This window comes from Phascolarctos cinereus, unplaced genomic scaffold, assembly GCF_003287225.1.
Source record: "Phascolarctos cinereus isolate Bilbo 61053 unplaced genomic scaffold, phaCin_HiC Scaffold_5;HRSCAF=322, whole genome shotgun sequence".
In the NCBI taxonomy this organism is placed as follows: domain Eukaryota; kingdom Metazoa; phylum Chordata; class Mammalia; order Diprotodontia; family Phascolarctidae; genus Phascolarctos; species Phascolarctos cinereus.
In genome coordinates, this window is record NW_027555958.1 from 444,176,226 (window position 1) to 444,192,492 (window position 16,267).

Here is a 16,267-nt window from a genome sequence, read left to right on the forward strand (position 1 = left end):
GCAGTATTAAATTGTTTTAATATTAGCTGCTTTGTGGTGTAACTTGAGATCTGGTGCTACTAGGTACCCTTGGTTCCCATTTCTTTCATTGTTTCTTTGGAGATTCTTGGCCTTTTTTTTCTCCATAGGAATTTGCTGTTTTTCTGGTGCTATAAAGTATTCCTTTGACAATTTGATTGGTATGACATTGAATAAGTAAATTAAAATAGGTAGTATTATTATTATTGGCTCATCTTACCCATGACCAATTAATATTTTTCTAATTATTTGGATCTTCATTTCAGTAGACAGTTGTTTGTAGCTGTGTTTATATAGTTCTTGTATGTATCTTGGAAGGCAGACTCTCAACTATTTTGGTACATTCTATAGTAATTTCAGATGAAACTTGTCTTTCTGTCTCTTCTTTCTGGGTTTATTAGTGTTGTATAGAAACACTGATGATTTGTGTGGATTTATTTTCTACAAGTGTTTTTAGTTGTTTTGACTGATTTGTAGTTGGCTCATAAGGATTCCTTATGCATACCATATCATGAATAAACGTGATAATGTTGTTTCTTTTTTATCTGTGGTTATTCCCTAAATTTCTTCTTCTTGTCTTGTTGCTAGTTTCTAGTGTTTCATCAGACAGAAGTTATGATAGTGAACATCCTTGTTTTACCCTGAATTTATTAGAAAGAGTTTTAGTTTATCTGTTACAAATTATGCTAGCTGTTTGTTTTAGATATAGTTATCATTTTAAAGAAAGATTCATTTAATCCTGTTTTCTAGTATGATTTTACACAAATGGGTATTGTATTTGGTCAAAAGCCTTTTCTGCCCCATTGATAAAATCTAATGATTTTTATTAATTTCATTATTAATGCGGTTAAGTATATAGTTTCCCCAATATTAAACCCATTCTGCATTTCTAATATAAATGCAGCCTGATCATAATATGTCATCTTTGATAATATATGTAGAGTACTTTGGAGATCTTAAAACACTATATAAATGCTAAGTATTATTATTATTAGAGAGCATATAATTAAGAGAAGGTTAAAAGAAAAAAAGAAAGTGAAATAAGTTGAAATAAACAGGGAAAGAGAGTATAGAGAAGAAAAACATAAGAGAATACAGTGGGGAAAAGTAAAAAATTAACTCATAACCGAATATTAATGGAATTAACCCACTCATAAAATGGAAGTGATTAGCTGAATGGGTTTTTTTTAATTGAATGATATATTATTTACAAAAAACACACTTGAAACATAAAGACTTCCGTGGAGTTGAATTACTCTCATTTTAGTCTCTTTGCTAATATTTTATTTATCACTTTTGCATCTATATTCCTTTGACATATTGATCTTTTTCTTTTACTGTTTTAATTTTTCTGGTTTGTATATCAAGACCGTATCTATATCATAGAAAGAATTTAGTATGATTTCTTCTTCTGGTGTTTTTGCAAACAATTTATGTAATATTGGAATTAGTTGTTCTTTGAGTATTTAATAGAATTCCACCTGTGAATTCATCTGGTCCTGGAATTCTTTCCTTTGGGAGTTCATTTATGGTTTGTTTGATTTCTTCTGCTGAAATTAGGTTGTTTAAATTTTCTATTCTTTTTCTGTTAATTTGGATATTTTACATTTTTGTAAAAATATGTTTATTTCATTTAAGTTGTCAGTTTTACTAGTATGTAGTGGCAGCATAATTTATAATAATATCCTTTATTTCTTCATTTGTCATGAATTCTCCTTTTTCACTTTTAACAATTATGATTTGGTTTTCCCTATTCTTTTTAAAATCAAATTAGCAAATCATCTTAATGTTTTTTCGGGATTTCTATTTTGATGTTTAATTGAGTTTTTTAATGTGTTGATTTCCTAGTATATTCTTTCATTGCATTCCCTACTCATTGATCTGTTCTTTCTCTTTTTTATTAATAAAAGTATTTTGAGATATAAATTTCCCCCTCAGGACTACTTTGGCTGCATCCCCAGAATTTTGGTATATTGTTTCATTGGTGTCATTATTTTTAATGAAATTATCTATTGTTGATTTATTATTTGACTCCCCAAGTCTCTAGGATTGTTATTTTATCTCCAATTTATTTTTAATAATTTTGTCGGCCCTTTATTTAATATAAATTTTGTTGTATTGTGACCAGAAAATGATATGTATAGTATTTCTACTTTTCTACCTTTTTTTGGTGATGTTTTATATCCTAAAATATGGTCAGCTTTGTCAGGGATTAAGAAGAATGAGAGGAGAGAAAGGGGAGGCACCCATTAAGGACAGCTTTTTTGAGGAGTTTAGCTACAAAGGGCAGAAAAGATACAGGACAGTAGTTAGTAGGAATGGAAGGATCAAGAGTTGGTTTGTTTGTTTTTTCAGGAGAGGCATGGGTATCCTTATAAGCAGTAGGGAGTGAGCCAGTAGGCAGGGGGAAATTGAAGATAATCAGGAATGTGATAAGAGATGTGGAGATTCAAGAAAGGAGGAGAGTGTAGAGTTGAATTAGTTTACTAAGTAGTCAGGTTGGGGTGAGGAGGAAAGAGTGACTAACTAGTTCAGGGAGATGATGTGGGAGAGAATTGAGGGATCAAAGGATTGGAATATATATATATGTGGAGTAGGGTTAAGTAAGGGAAGGCAGAAGGAGAGGTAAAAAGACAATAGATTATGGTCAGATATGGGGATTTCAGAGTTCTTGAACATAGAGGTGGTATGTTTGTGAGTGATGGCAAGATCAAGGGTCTGACCATCTTTATGTGTGGCGGAGGTAACGTGGAGATGTAGCTCACAGGAGGTGAGTAGGTTGAGGAACTGAATGGTTAGGTGTGTGGGACAGAGACCACCTACCCAAATTAAAAACCAGAGTCTTGACAAAAGTTTGCAAAAAGGAGAAATCTCTTTATTGACTTTCTTGAGAAAGGGCACCCCTGTGCTACCTAAGATTTCCCAAGAGTGTGAGTGCTCTTTGTTTAAGGCAAGATTATATAGACCCTAACACAGCAGCCCACCCTAACCCCCTTCCTGTCTGCTCATTGGCTGAGCCTCAGGTGTACAATCTATTCCAGTAAAAACTACCCCAGTAACAGAGAGAACAAAGAGGTATAGAAATTATGTTAGCATGTTCTCCTTTTCAGGGCCTCACAGTTTCAGCAGCCTTTTACCCAAGGTCATATAACTAGCTAGAGGATGAGATAGACAGGATGCTCTTATGGCTCAGGAATTTCTGCTAAAACTGTCTAAGAGTAGGGGAGGGAGAAGGCTAGGGGAGGGGGTCTTGTATTCTGAGGGGTCTTCACTTAGTGTTGGTACACATGTACCCCTCAAAAGCAACAATACCAGAACCATTAACAGGAACTAATGACCCTTTGAGGAGGCTTCACTTCTGAGAGATCATCTGTCACATTAGGGTATTTGAGGGAAAATCAGTATGTATGTTGAAGTCTCCGATTATGAGAGCAGGAGTTGAGGAGGAGAGAAAAATTGTGAGCCAGGCATGGAACTCATTGAACAAGGAAGGGAAATATACCTGGCATATACCAGTTACCAGGATTTTGAGTGGGTGATAGGATGAATAGCATGAAACTCAAAGGAAGAGAGATTACCGAGTGATGGAAGAGGGAGAACCTGGAAGTGGCGATGGGGATCAAGGAATAATCCAGCTCAACCAATGAGCAGAGGAGAATGAGAAAAGCTGCAGAGTGTACTGGAAAGAGTGGCCAGAGAGGCTGTGTCATCAGAGAGGATCCAGGTTTTAGTTAAAAGCTAGTAGATGTAAATTGTGAGAGAAGAATAGATTTAAGATAAGGGAAGGTTGTTGCCAATAGAACAGACATTTCAGAGGGTATACTGGAAGGGCTGGGTGGAGTTAGGATGAAATTTTAGGGTGGGAGGGTTGAGGAGGATGGGAATGAAGAATAGGGTGGTAAGGGTATGGAATAGGGTTTGGATAATGATCTACAGGAGTTCACAGTCACTGGGATGTGAGGGGTGTGAGCAGATGTGAGAATGTTCATCATTGAATAGAGGGCATCACACCTCTACCCTCCAGGAACAGAAGTAGCAGGAGAGGGAAGGTCTGAAGTCAAAAATGAGGGGTTACTTTTTTTGCAGAGAAGGTTTGCCACATCCCAGTTGGGTGATGGCAGCAAGAGGTGGAAAATGCCTTGCACTGGTACAGATGAAAAGGGTTTTGGGGAGCAGATGGAAGATGCCTGATCCTAAGTACACTTTCCTCAGGGGACACACAGTGCCCAGCAAGAGATGTAAAGCTCAGGGCCCTAGGGCACCTGAGGTCTGAGGTCTTCTTACCTGGGGAGTCTGGTTATGAGAAGGCAGCATTAAGTGGCAGACCCTTTGCATACACAGGGGGAAGACACCCTCCTGCCCCTGCTGAACAGCCTTTCCTCAGCAACATGCTGCATCTCAGCACGTCGTCTTCCCACCTGAGGAGGCTGGCGATGAGCTGACAGCAGGAAGACCCTCTGCACAGATTGTTCCCTTGTAGTCACCTTCTTATTTTTCTTGACTCCCGTATATGTGTTTCACAGTTCCTTTTCTGCTCCATTTTAAAAATCAGTAACATCCTCTATTTCTGAAGATTAATTTTTTTCCTTGTCAAATTGTTATTTTCAGTTTTGCTGGGTAAGTTATTCTTGATGTAGACCTTTGTCTTTGAAATATCTCATTCTATGTTCACCATCTCTTTATAGTTATAGCTGCCAAATCTTGTACAATCCTGATCATTTCTTCAATATTTAGATTATTTCTTTCTGATCACTTGAATTTTTTTCTTTTGCCTGGAAACTCTGGATTTTAGCAGTGATATTCCTCAGAATTTTCATTTTGCGGTTTCTTTCAGAAGATGATTGGAGGATTCTTTCTATTTTCACATTATCTTCTTGTTCTTTATATGTCTGGATAATTTAATGATTTCTTGAAATATGACATCTAGGGTTTTTTTTTTTGGTCAGGAATTCCATGTAATCATATGATTTTTAAATTATCTCTGGATCTGTTCTTTAGGATAGTTTTTGATATGAGGTATTTTACATTTTCTTCTGTCCTCTCATTCTTTTGACTTTGCATTAAGAGTTCTTATTTCCTGGAGTTGTTAATTTCCACTTGGTCCATTTTGATTTTTAGGGAGTATGTTAATCGTCTCTGTTCTTAAGCTGTTGGTCCTTTTTTCAGTTCTCTCCTCCATAGTTCTTATTTATTTTGTAATGTCTTTTTAAAACTCTTGTATCATTTCTTCAAAGAATTCTAATTGTTCATTTAGTCAAACTGTTTTTTTTTTCCTTTGGGGTTTTGATTATAGATGTTTCTGAGTTATTCTCTTTTAGGTTTGTGTCTTGATCATCCCTGGCATCATAAAAGTCCATTTTGTTTGTTTGTTTAGTGTGTTTGTTTACTCATTTCTTGTTTCTAAGGCCTCAGGAGTTGAGTTCTAGACCTCACTACTCCAGGAATCAAATCTAGTTAAAGATGTTTCCTTTGCCCCAACTAGGCCTTTTTCATGGACACCAGAGTTCTTTCATGTGATTAGCCTTAGCTGAAGCTCTTTCCTTTAGATGAGTCAGTTAAATCTGAGTTTACCTGAGGTTTCTCTGAGAAAGACCTAGTTGAACAGCCTTTTACTTGAGAGGGAGGAGAGGAGAGGGACTTTATTCACTTTTCTCATATTATCTTCTTCCAGAGTCTTTTGTTTTCTTGTAAAGTTAACCCTGCCTGACTGAAGGGTCTTTTTGTTTTTGTTTAGTTTTTTTCTTCACAGTGAGATGTGATTTTTTTCCCGTTAGTGGTAGAGTTGGGTTGTTGTTGTTGTTGTTTTAACCTTAACTGATAAATCTGTCAGTTTCACTCGAGTCTCTTAAGGGATTTCTTCCTGGGTCTGATTTGACATGTGCCCTAGATTTTGGAAAGTTGGATTTCAGAGGTTTCGGAAGATAAGCTTCAGGGGAGTTAGCCCAGGAGGCCTGGGAGATGTGTAAGAATGAAATGCTGAAGACACAAAGGGAAATAATTCCAGTTAGGAGGAAAATTTGTATTTGTCTGAAGCTTCTGATGGAGATTCACCAACCAACTTAGATTTCAAAAAGAAACATATGGGAAATGAAACAAGGACAGGTAACAAAAGAGATGTATAAGAGTCCTGTAGAAATAATCTGGAATGCTCAAGAGCTGTCAGCATGCCTAAGATGGGCACAGAAATCGAAGGGTAGCAGAAAGGGTTGGGTTTTGAGTTTGGGGGGTTTTTTTTAAAGCTATTTTGATAGTAAAAAGATCTTAGAAAGGACAGGACCTTGGCTTAGGAGAATAGGATGGTGATGACTGACAACATATGGAAGGATGAGTTGCTCAATTCTTGCTTTTTTCTGTTGTTTCTGCAAAGTAGCATGACCTTTAACTGGACATGACAAAACAAAAGTGGTTGTTGATACATAAGAAAGAGTACCTAGGTGCCCTTGATGAATTCGGGCTTGTTGGCCCAGATAAACTATAACTTCAGGTCCTAAAAGGACTAGTAATTGTGATTGCTGAGCAGTTCTCTGTGATGTTTGAAAAATCATGAAAAATGGGAGCAGTGCTTGAAGATGAGGACAAGAGAGATGGGAGAGAGCAGAGTTTGCCCGCCGTGGGCTGAGGAGCTTGGCTTTGGTTCCTTGGTAGGTTGTGGAGCGGATCATTTGAAGGCGTGGTTAATTAACATCCTGGAAGGGAAACGGTGTTTGCAGAAAGCTTCATCAAGAATGGATCGTGCCAGACAGACCTCACTTGCATTTTTATGAGATAAATATACTAATTGACAAGTGGAATGCAGTGGCTGTAGATGCCATGTAGATTTAGAATAGCTTTTGACAAAGCGTCTCATGCTACTGTTGTGGAGAAGACAGAGTGGTGTGGATTGGGCAATACTACATTTATCTGGTTTCAAACCTGGTTAAATGACTGGACTCAAAGAGTGATTGTTAAGGGTTCTGTGTCAGCATGGCAGGAGGCCGAGTGGAGTGGAGTGGATCTGTACTTGGCCTTGTGCTGTTTAACAGATTTTCAGTTATTTAAATAAAGCAATAGATTGTGTATTCACTTGAGCATACGTGCATAAATATATAAACATATGTGTATATGTATGTACATACACATATATGTGTGCAAGTTTATCATACCAGAAGCAATAAATTGTGGAGGGGAGGGGTAGGGAGGAGATAGTTACTAAAATTAAGCCAAACTTAAGGTATAGAAAATGTGGTGAAGGGTGGAATTCATCATCTATTGGCTGTTATCTTGGGGAAGCAATGTTATGTTTGCATTTAATTCTTCCATCCTTGCTATCTACTGTTTTATATTTCTCTTCTCTTTTGTGGCTAAACTCCTTGAAAGAGCCATCTACAAGTCAGTTCCTTGACTCTTCCCTCTCCCCTCCTTGGCTTCTGACCTTATCATTCAACTGAAATTGCTCTCAGTCAGATTACCTGGGATCTCTTAATTGCCAAATCCAAAAGCTTTTTTCTCACTCCTTATCCTTCTTGATTTCTTTTCATCCTTCAACACTATCAATTACCCTCTTTTCCTTGATCCTCTCTTCATCCTAGGTTTTCATAGCACTAATCTCTCCTGGTTTTCCTCTTACCTGTCTGACCCCTCTCTGTCTCCTTTGCCTATATCTTCCTTCAGGACCAGCCCACTGTGTGAGTCCACCAAAGCTCTGTCCTAGGTTTTCTCTTCTCCCTCCATATTATTTCACTTGATGATCTCATCAGCTCTGGTGATGAGAGCTCATGAGCTTTCGTGGGCTCGTTGGTTCAGTTATTGTCTCTGTGCAGACAATTTTCAGGTCTATTTATCTAGCTTCACCAGCCACCTTTTAGACTTCTTAAATGGTATCCATGAATACCTCAAAGTCAGCCTATCCAAAACTGAATTCTTTATCTTTGCCCTTAACTCCTCCCCGCTTCCTAACTTTTACATCAAGGGTTCCATTATCCTCCCAGTCTCGCAGATTTGCATTCTAGGAGTCATCCTCAACTCCTTACTCTCATCTCTTTGCAGCTCCCTTATCCAAACAGTTGTCAAGTCTCTTCTATTCTACCTTCACAGGGTCTCTTCTTATGTATAGCCTCTTCTCTCCTCTGATCCTGCCACCATTCTGGTGTAGGCTCTCTTCACCTCACACCTGGTCTATTGCAGTAGTTTTCTAGTTGGTCTCCTTCTCTCCCCTACTCCAGTCCATCCTCCATTCAGATGCCAAATTGATCTTCCTAAAGCAGAGGACTGACCAAGTCACCCTCCTCCCCTGCATTCCATAAACTCTAATGACTCTCTACTAGCTCAAGGATCAGATGTGTATAATCCTCTGTTTGGCTTTCAAAGACATCATAACCTAGCCCCTTTCTACCTTTACAGTCTTGTTATATTCTTTTACTACTTACATTTGTATATAGCCTTACTCACTTTTGTATATTCTGAGATCCAGTGACCTTACTGTTCCCCACACAAGATGCCTCATCTGACTCAGGGCATTTTCTTTGGCTGTTACACATTCATGGTTTCTCCCCCTACTTATCTCCACCTCCTGGCCTTCCTGACTGCAAGTCCCAGCTAAGTCTTATCTACTATGGGAAGTCTTTCCTAATCTTACTTAATACTAATGCCTTCCCTTCCTTGACTATCTTTAATTTATCTTGTATTTTCTTTGTATGTAGCCATTGGCAGATTGTCTTCATTAGAATCAGAGCTTCGTAAGACCTGGAAGTATTTTTTGCCTTTCTTTATATTTCTAGAACTTAGAACAGTGCCTGGCACATAGTAGGTATTTACTACATACTTGACCTGCTTATTGACTGTGAAATAAGAGGCATTCAAAACACTAGAAAAACCATTTCAGAAGATAACTCCCTTTTTTCTGATCTAAGAATGACAAAAACGCTGCATTTCTTCTGATGGAAAGTGACAGACTAATCATCAGCCTTCCCAGAGTGAAGTGGACTGAAGCAGCATTGACCATGGCCTCTAGGCTACAAGAAGAATGCATAGCATTTATTGTGGCGAACTTCTCCCAGATAATACAGAGTGAGAACTTTGCTCTTCTTTTACAGGTATTGTCACCCTATTTTTCAGTTCCTCCTTTTTTGCTGATTGCATTATGTAACAGTTCAAAGTAATATTTATTTATATATAAAATAAGATAACATAACACAATTTTAATAAATATAATGTTCCCAACTTCAAGTGCCACCTCCTTTATCACCTTTACCCTTTGAAGCCTTTGAAGCTGCATATTAATTTGTATTTCCCTTATGTTATTTGCCATCATTTACTTTATACAGTAGTTGGCTGTGTACTTGCCTCCTCTGCCCTTCTAGATTGTAAAGTTAGAAATCATGCTTTATTTATCTCTGTATACTTCGTAGTTACCAGGATAGTGTCTTTAACATACTAAATGTTAAATAATCCTTTGCTGAATTGTGTAGTGATGAGCAGAGGAAAGGCTGCCTGGAAGATCTCAGTGTGACCCACTGTTAAACTAGCCTACACTGCTTTTCCAGTTGATGTGGCTCACAGATTAGCAACCAAAGTGTCTGAAAACAACACGGACACCATTTGGTGGGGATGGTGGTTTTTAACTAAAAATGGAATTGTTTTCTCGGCAAAATTAGCTATCTGACTAGAGCCAAATCTTCATAGGGCTATTTGCCCATCTGATGTCACCAGAGGACCAATAGAAAAGCATTTCTAAGATTATAAAAATTTCCATGTAAAACAGAGAACCTTCTAGGTTCTATTTAATAGGTAGATTCTTGGGATTCTTATACCTTTTTGGTGATTTTAGGGGGGAGATGGAAAAAAGGAATGAATGATATATCTTCTGGATTATTTCATGTCACCAGAGTTATGATGAATCTTCTACTCTTTTGCCAACCTTTCAAGCTTAATCTTAGCTTATGAAATTGAGGGGAAAGCTATCCCATTGTACATTTCTTTGTATGTGAGTGTTTGTATGCTTTTTTTCCATAGTCACAAGCAATGAGTAGCACAGCAGATCTCTTGGACAAAGTTCTTAAAGCAATTGAGAAAAACATCACCACTGAGAATAGCTGTTTACTTCTAATGGCTGTGGATACTCTGCTGAATGCTGAAAGTACAAAGGAAATGGTATTGATACAAATGTTATAATGAAACTGTAACATTCACACAATTCCAGAATATTTTTAAGATTAAGGATTTCAAGGAACTGCAAATGAATTTTTAATGATGAGTTGGAATTAGGCATTTTAAATGGTTTACTTTAAACAGTTTTTAACAATCAATTTTCCTTTTGTTGAAATAGTAGATGTTTTAAACTACTGACAGCCAACAGTACCCCATTGGTTAATAAGACAGTATTATATACCATTGGTTAATAATATTTATCCTTATAACAATGATGTTACCAAACCGAATTTTCTGAGTATAAAATTTGTCTGAAATATTCCTGCAGATTTTGACTTTTGTAACATGTATATTTTTTTCTCTCTTTGGTATTGGTGTCTGGTTTTAAAACTTAAGTCCTTTGGTGATTTGAGTAAAATATAAAAATTAAAATGATGCTAATGCTTTATATGTGCTTATTAACCAGTGTTAATTATCAAGTTACTACAGGCTAGTGGTATTTTGTTCAGCAAGATAAAAATTTAATCAAATCTAATGCTGTTCCCTCGAGTATTTGACCTTGTAGTGACTTAGCCTATTATAAAACCCCACAGAAGATACTCCTAAAGAGGTCACTGGCGATTTAAAGCAATGTTTCAGCTTTGACAGAAGAGATCTGGCTTAATACAGCACTATAGAATTGGGGTGCTGAACAGTAAGCTTTCATTAGGAATGTGTAGTCTACAATCTTAAAAATCTAAGTGATGACATCATTCATCTAGCTTAAGGAGTAAGTAGATTCTGAAAGGAATAATGACTGGTTGCTATGACAATGTGGCTCTCCCCAGCCGCTGATTTGTTGCTTGAACACAGGGTTTTACGTGCAAGATCCAGGCTCTGCGTGATAAGCTGTGGCTCTTCCTGGTTCAGTCTTTTTATGCTGTTCGTCACACAGAAAGCTGGAGTCTGATGAGACCAGATGATCAGCAGAAGATCCAAGCAGGTGTGTTAACTGTAGAATTCTTTATCTTTATATGAGGGTTATTTTTTGCCATACATTTTGAGAATTCCTTATAAGTACCAGGAGTGGAGGTGGAATGCTTCTATTCTTTAAAGTATTAAGTTGCCATTTACAACTAGTGATAGTATGTTTAGTTAGCCTTGAAACTGATGAAGCAGTTTTGAGGGAATTTCTTTTTTGTTTTGTTTTTCTAGAGCTTTAATTAGGCACATGTAAAATGGAGACAAGACTCCCTTTCCTATATGCATCTGTCTGTTTCTGTCTCCTGTACATTAGTAAAATTGTTCCCATGTTATTAACATAAAACATTATTAATACTAGATGAGTAATATGGGAAATTTTCATCTGCATGGAACAGTTTACTAGATACACTTCTTTGTACATATTTTATTATTAAAGCTTCCTCATTTCTTACATAAAATCTATTTCATGTGAGTTGTGTATAAATTAGGTGGGTTTATTTCACAACTGATAGCTTCAGTGCTGTTCTGTGTGCTATTGCAGAATCTCTAATGAGCAGCGTCGTGGTCTCTGACATTTAACAGACACCACTTGACACATTAGAACTAAACTAAAAACACTTATTGCTCTGAATATTTCTTTGTTTCAAAAATGTTGAAGTAAAATGTTAAGGGTGTGGAACTGAAAATGGCTTCAGGACCATCTTTGTTAAAGCAGATGGTACAGAAAACATATTGGAATGTTCAATAAGAATATTTACTTAAAAAGACATTTTGGATCATGTCATTTTGCTTCATATATTTTACAAAACAAGCCATTTTATGAATTTTAACACATGACATCTGCACATAATGAAAAGTATTTATGATGATAGTTTTCATTTTTTTAATTCCTTAATTACATGTTGGGTAAATAATCTAATCCATCTACCTTTTATTACTATGATGTGGGGGTATAGTTAAATGCGATCTGACGAGTGTGTAGTTTAAAGTGTTCTATCATTTCTCTTTTGCATTTAAAAATTTGGGAGAATTTTCTCATGGTGTGCATTTCTGTTATGAATTTATGTAGCACCTGTATTTATCCACTAAAAATTCTATAGATTTTTTTTAAAGCCATGGATCAGTCAGTGGTGTAGGTGTCATTCAAAACTCTCTCCTGATTGGTAGCAAAGTTTTGGGGTTTGGGGGGGTTTGGATTTTTGCTTTGCTCATTTTGAAGATTTCATGCCCCCAAGTTGAGATCCTTATAATGTTTTGCATTTTAATTATTTAAAGCCATAGGAAAATAATTCAAAACTTTGAATGTCTAATCAATAATAAAGATGGTTAATACATGGAACTTCCCATTTTCAGATACTAATTTATGAAAATGTTAGTATTATAAGACAACCTGTCTTCAGTTTCATATCTATTAAAATTTATGATAAGACCTAAGCTGTGCAGAAATACTGCATTGGGTACCCCACCCTACAGCCCCCAAAAAGGGAAGAAACTAGATAATCTTATGCATCTACTTCTCATGATCTTTTTTTACTAATCTTTGGGAATGATTTGTGTTAATATCTTTATGGATGTGAATGTAAAGAATTATTTGCTCACCAAGGATCAATCCCTGCAATGCCATTTTTTCAGGGTTCTGCTTTGTCCTATAGCATAGTTTCACAGAAGGGAGAAGATTGCTATGTGGCTTCCTCCGTACATTTAGCATACTCCTTATTGGATGTTTTGATATAAGTCATATACTTTATGGAAACTATCTTTACATTATCTGAATAGATTTTTTTAAAAAATATATCCAAAGGAATAGACATCAGCCGTATGATATTAATAATCTCATCCAGTTATTTCTGTTTTCATCATGCCATTAAAATTCTTATTTGAAGAAATACATGAATGCTACCCCAAAATATGATGTGTATGAATGTTTTGTTTATGGTAATACAAATGTTTATTTAGATATCTTAACTCGTATCATTAAATTGTATGTAATTTTAAGAAATTATATATTAGGCTTATGGAGCCTTGCATTTTCTTGTCAAAATCCCAACATCACTTTCCTCCAACCCTCTCCTAAATTCAACATAAATTACTTTTAAAATAGAAGTGTTATAAATCTTTTTAAAAAGATATATGCATTGTTACAAGCTGTTGAGTCTTTGAAATTGGAAGATTAATTAAAGTTAATTACCTCAATTTTAAAATTTTTAAAACTTACTCTTAGTTTATAAATCTTTTGTATATGAGAATCGATTTTTCATCTCACTTAAGGGCACATTCAGAGGTGATATGAGCATAATGTTGCCATTAACTTAAAAAGAAACTGTGGGGACAGAGCAAGATCATGCAGATTTTATTTTGAAGTTTGCAAAGAATTTGAAAGTGTGCTGTAATTGTTTTCAAGAACCCAAAATTATCTCCACCCAAACATGTCCTTCCTACCTGCTATCTTCCCACTTTCCTTTTATGAAAACAAATTGATTCCTAAAGAATTAAACCACTGTTTCTTTTACAGCTGCATTTGATAAGGGTGATGATCGAAGACTTGGCAAAAAGCCAATTTTCAGTAGTTCTCAGGTAAATCCCTTCATTTTCACATGTCAAATAGAAAAAAAATTCTCAAGAATAATTTCAGACTTGGTTAAGTATTGAAATAATTCGTGTTTCAATTCAATTCCTTCATTGTTAATGATTCTTTTTCACTGGATTTTTTTTGGCACTTTACATTTTACATAAAAGGTTCCAAAAACCTTAGTGCAGTTTTTAAGTTTTAATAGCTTATTTAGAAAGAATGTGCTATTTTGTAGTACTTATTATCTCACTGGCATGGATGGTAGATGGTATGATACTTCTTCCATTTCCTTGAAAGCCCTGTTGGCAACTAAGCATGTTGGAACTATACCAATGATTCAAATACTTGAATTGTGGATCTAATTCAATCTTAAAATTTCCTAATTAACCTACTTCTTAAATTTTTCATTTATTCCTTTTTTCCCTGTGCTAAAGTATTTGAATTCCCATGCCCAGATGAACTACATCCCAGAGTACTGGCAGAACTGGCAGATGTAAATGCCACTTGGTATCAATAGAGGCCAGAACCAGCTGAGGGACTGCAAGACTGTCTGTCTCACCTCCCATCACAGACTGTTTAGTATATAGTCTATATTTCATATTCATTTATCTCCATGCATGTCATTTCCCCAAGAATGCAAACTGGCTAGCAGGGACTGCTTCATTATTGTCTTTGTATCCCCAGACTTGTACATAATTGGTGCTCAATAAATGCTCATTGAATGTATGAATGCTGTATTTATAGGCTAAACAGGTAAATAGTGTAGCATCATTGTAAGGTAATTGTTATTTGTGTGAAATTCCATACAAAATGGGTGTATTTTAGATTTTCCTCCAGTGTTTCAGAGCACATTGTAACATAGGTTTACCTATGACATGGGGTTGGGGCTCTGAAATCATTTGTGATGAGATTTTCACTGTGAAGTGCTTTGGTTTTGTGTAGTTGAGCCAACACGCTACCCTGAAGCTTAAGGTCATGGTCCAGTGAGATCATACGTTTAAGAGCCCACCAGATTCATTACCATGCAGTTTTCAATGTGACAGTGTTTTGGAAGAGCTCTAAAGGTGGAGCTGTATGTATAGTCCAGGGGTGGGAAGCTGTGGCCTTGAGGCCACACATTTTCCACCCCTGAATTTCAGTGAGTAACTTTAAAGTATGTGTTTTAAAATAAGCTTTGATAAGAGAACCAAAATGATGGGTCCTATATACTTGGATAAAGATGTTTTTGCCATTTCCTTCTGTGGTGGATTAAGGCAAACAGAGGTTAAGTGACTTGCCCAGTGTTGCACAGCTAATGAGTAGCTGAGCTCAGATTTAAACTCAAGTCTTCTTGACTACAGACTTGAGTCTGGCTCTATCCATTGAGCCACCTAGCTTCCGCCTTCATCCAAGAGTAGAAAGCAGCAAATGCAGAGAGGCAAACAGCAAAGGCCTGTATTCATAGGCTACATGTTGTCCTTGCCCTGGATGGGGAGATTAAAATTCAAGAGTTCTCTCCTTCCCTCCCTCCCATTCTCCCTCACTCTCTTCCTTCCCTTGTCTCTTTCTCTCTCCTCTCTTTTTCCTCCCTCTCCCTTTTCTCCCTCTTCTGTTCTCTCCTGTTCTCTCCTCTTTCCACTCTTCTTCTTTCTCCTCTTCCTCCTTCTCCTCTCTTCATTTTATGAATGAGGAAACTGAGGCAGAGAGAAGTTAAGTGACTTGCTCAATCACTCAGCTCAGTGCTCTAGGTCTTTTTGACTCCACATCGAGTGCTCCGTCCAGGACAGACTGGCAAAGCCTTTAAGACCCAAAGATACCCTCCAGAATGAGGCATTCTAATGCCTTTAGGGGATGATTTCAGTGGATGACACTCTAGTTATGATTATTTGTTAAAAAATGACAGTACCATCTCTGTAGACAACAGGAAAAAAAAGTGACAGGAGGAACACAGAAGCATATAAGATGTTATTACTATTATTTTATTTTTTAATGTGTGCACTTGTATTTGAACTAGTCTTAAGTCAGTATACAGATGAAGTTGCTGTCCTCCCCCAAGTACTGGCACCAATTTCATAAAATTTATGGGGAAGCTGTAAAGTGTTCATTCATATCTGTGTTGGGAGCAGAGAGGGAATTTAGGGGGCCATTTATTATGGCTCTTAAAATTAAAAAAAAGGAACAAGTATTAAGGCAGAAGACACAAAAAGGTGGGGTTTTTTTAAGGATTACATAATTTATATGTAAAACAATACTAGTGCCTTCTCCCCTTACCCCTCCCCATCTGAATTTTTATTAGGTATATTGCTATTATTGTAACAAAATGTTTATATGTATGTATACACATATATGATATGTACGTACATACATATATATATATATAAACTCAAAATACTTTGGCACACATAATTTAATGTAGTCTTGTTTGTTCACTTAACTGTTTTTATTGATGATTACTTTCATACTAAAAAATTACTTTTAAAAACACAGAAAAGTGGCACCAAAGCAGGGAAGGGGTTTGGGAACAATAGCCAAATACTAAATAACAAATTAATCACACACAAGATGCAGAAGTAGGCAAAATATTTTTGGATGTAGCCAGTGTGGGAATTTGTT

The 16,267-nt window shown here is 36.4% G+C and overlaps 1 protein-coding gene across 4 annotated transcripts in view; it reads left to right on the forward strand.

Annotated features, from left to right (window-relative positions):
- Window positions 1–16,267, forward strand: part of LOC110200206 (BTB/POZ domain-containing protein 8) — a 110,481-nt gene that overhangs the window by 80,481 nt on the left and 13,733 nt on the right. For all 4 annotated transcript variants that reach the window (XM_020975430.2, XM_020975431.2, XM_020975433.2 and 1 more), the window contains 4 exons: window positions 8,907–9,089; window positions 10,009–10,146; window positions 10,996–11,125; window positions 13,619–13,680. In XM_020975430.2, the coding sequence (XP_020831089.1) occupies window positions 8,907–9,089; window positions 10,009–10,146; window positions 10,996–11,125; window positions 13,619–13,680 (513 nt within the window). The remainder of the gene's footprint in view (window positions 1–8,906; window positions 9,090–10,008; window positions 10,147–10,995; window positions 11,126–13,618; window positions 13,681–16,267) is intronic.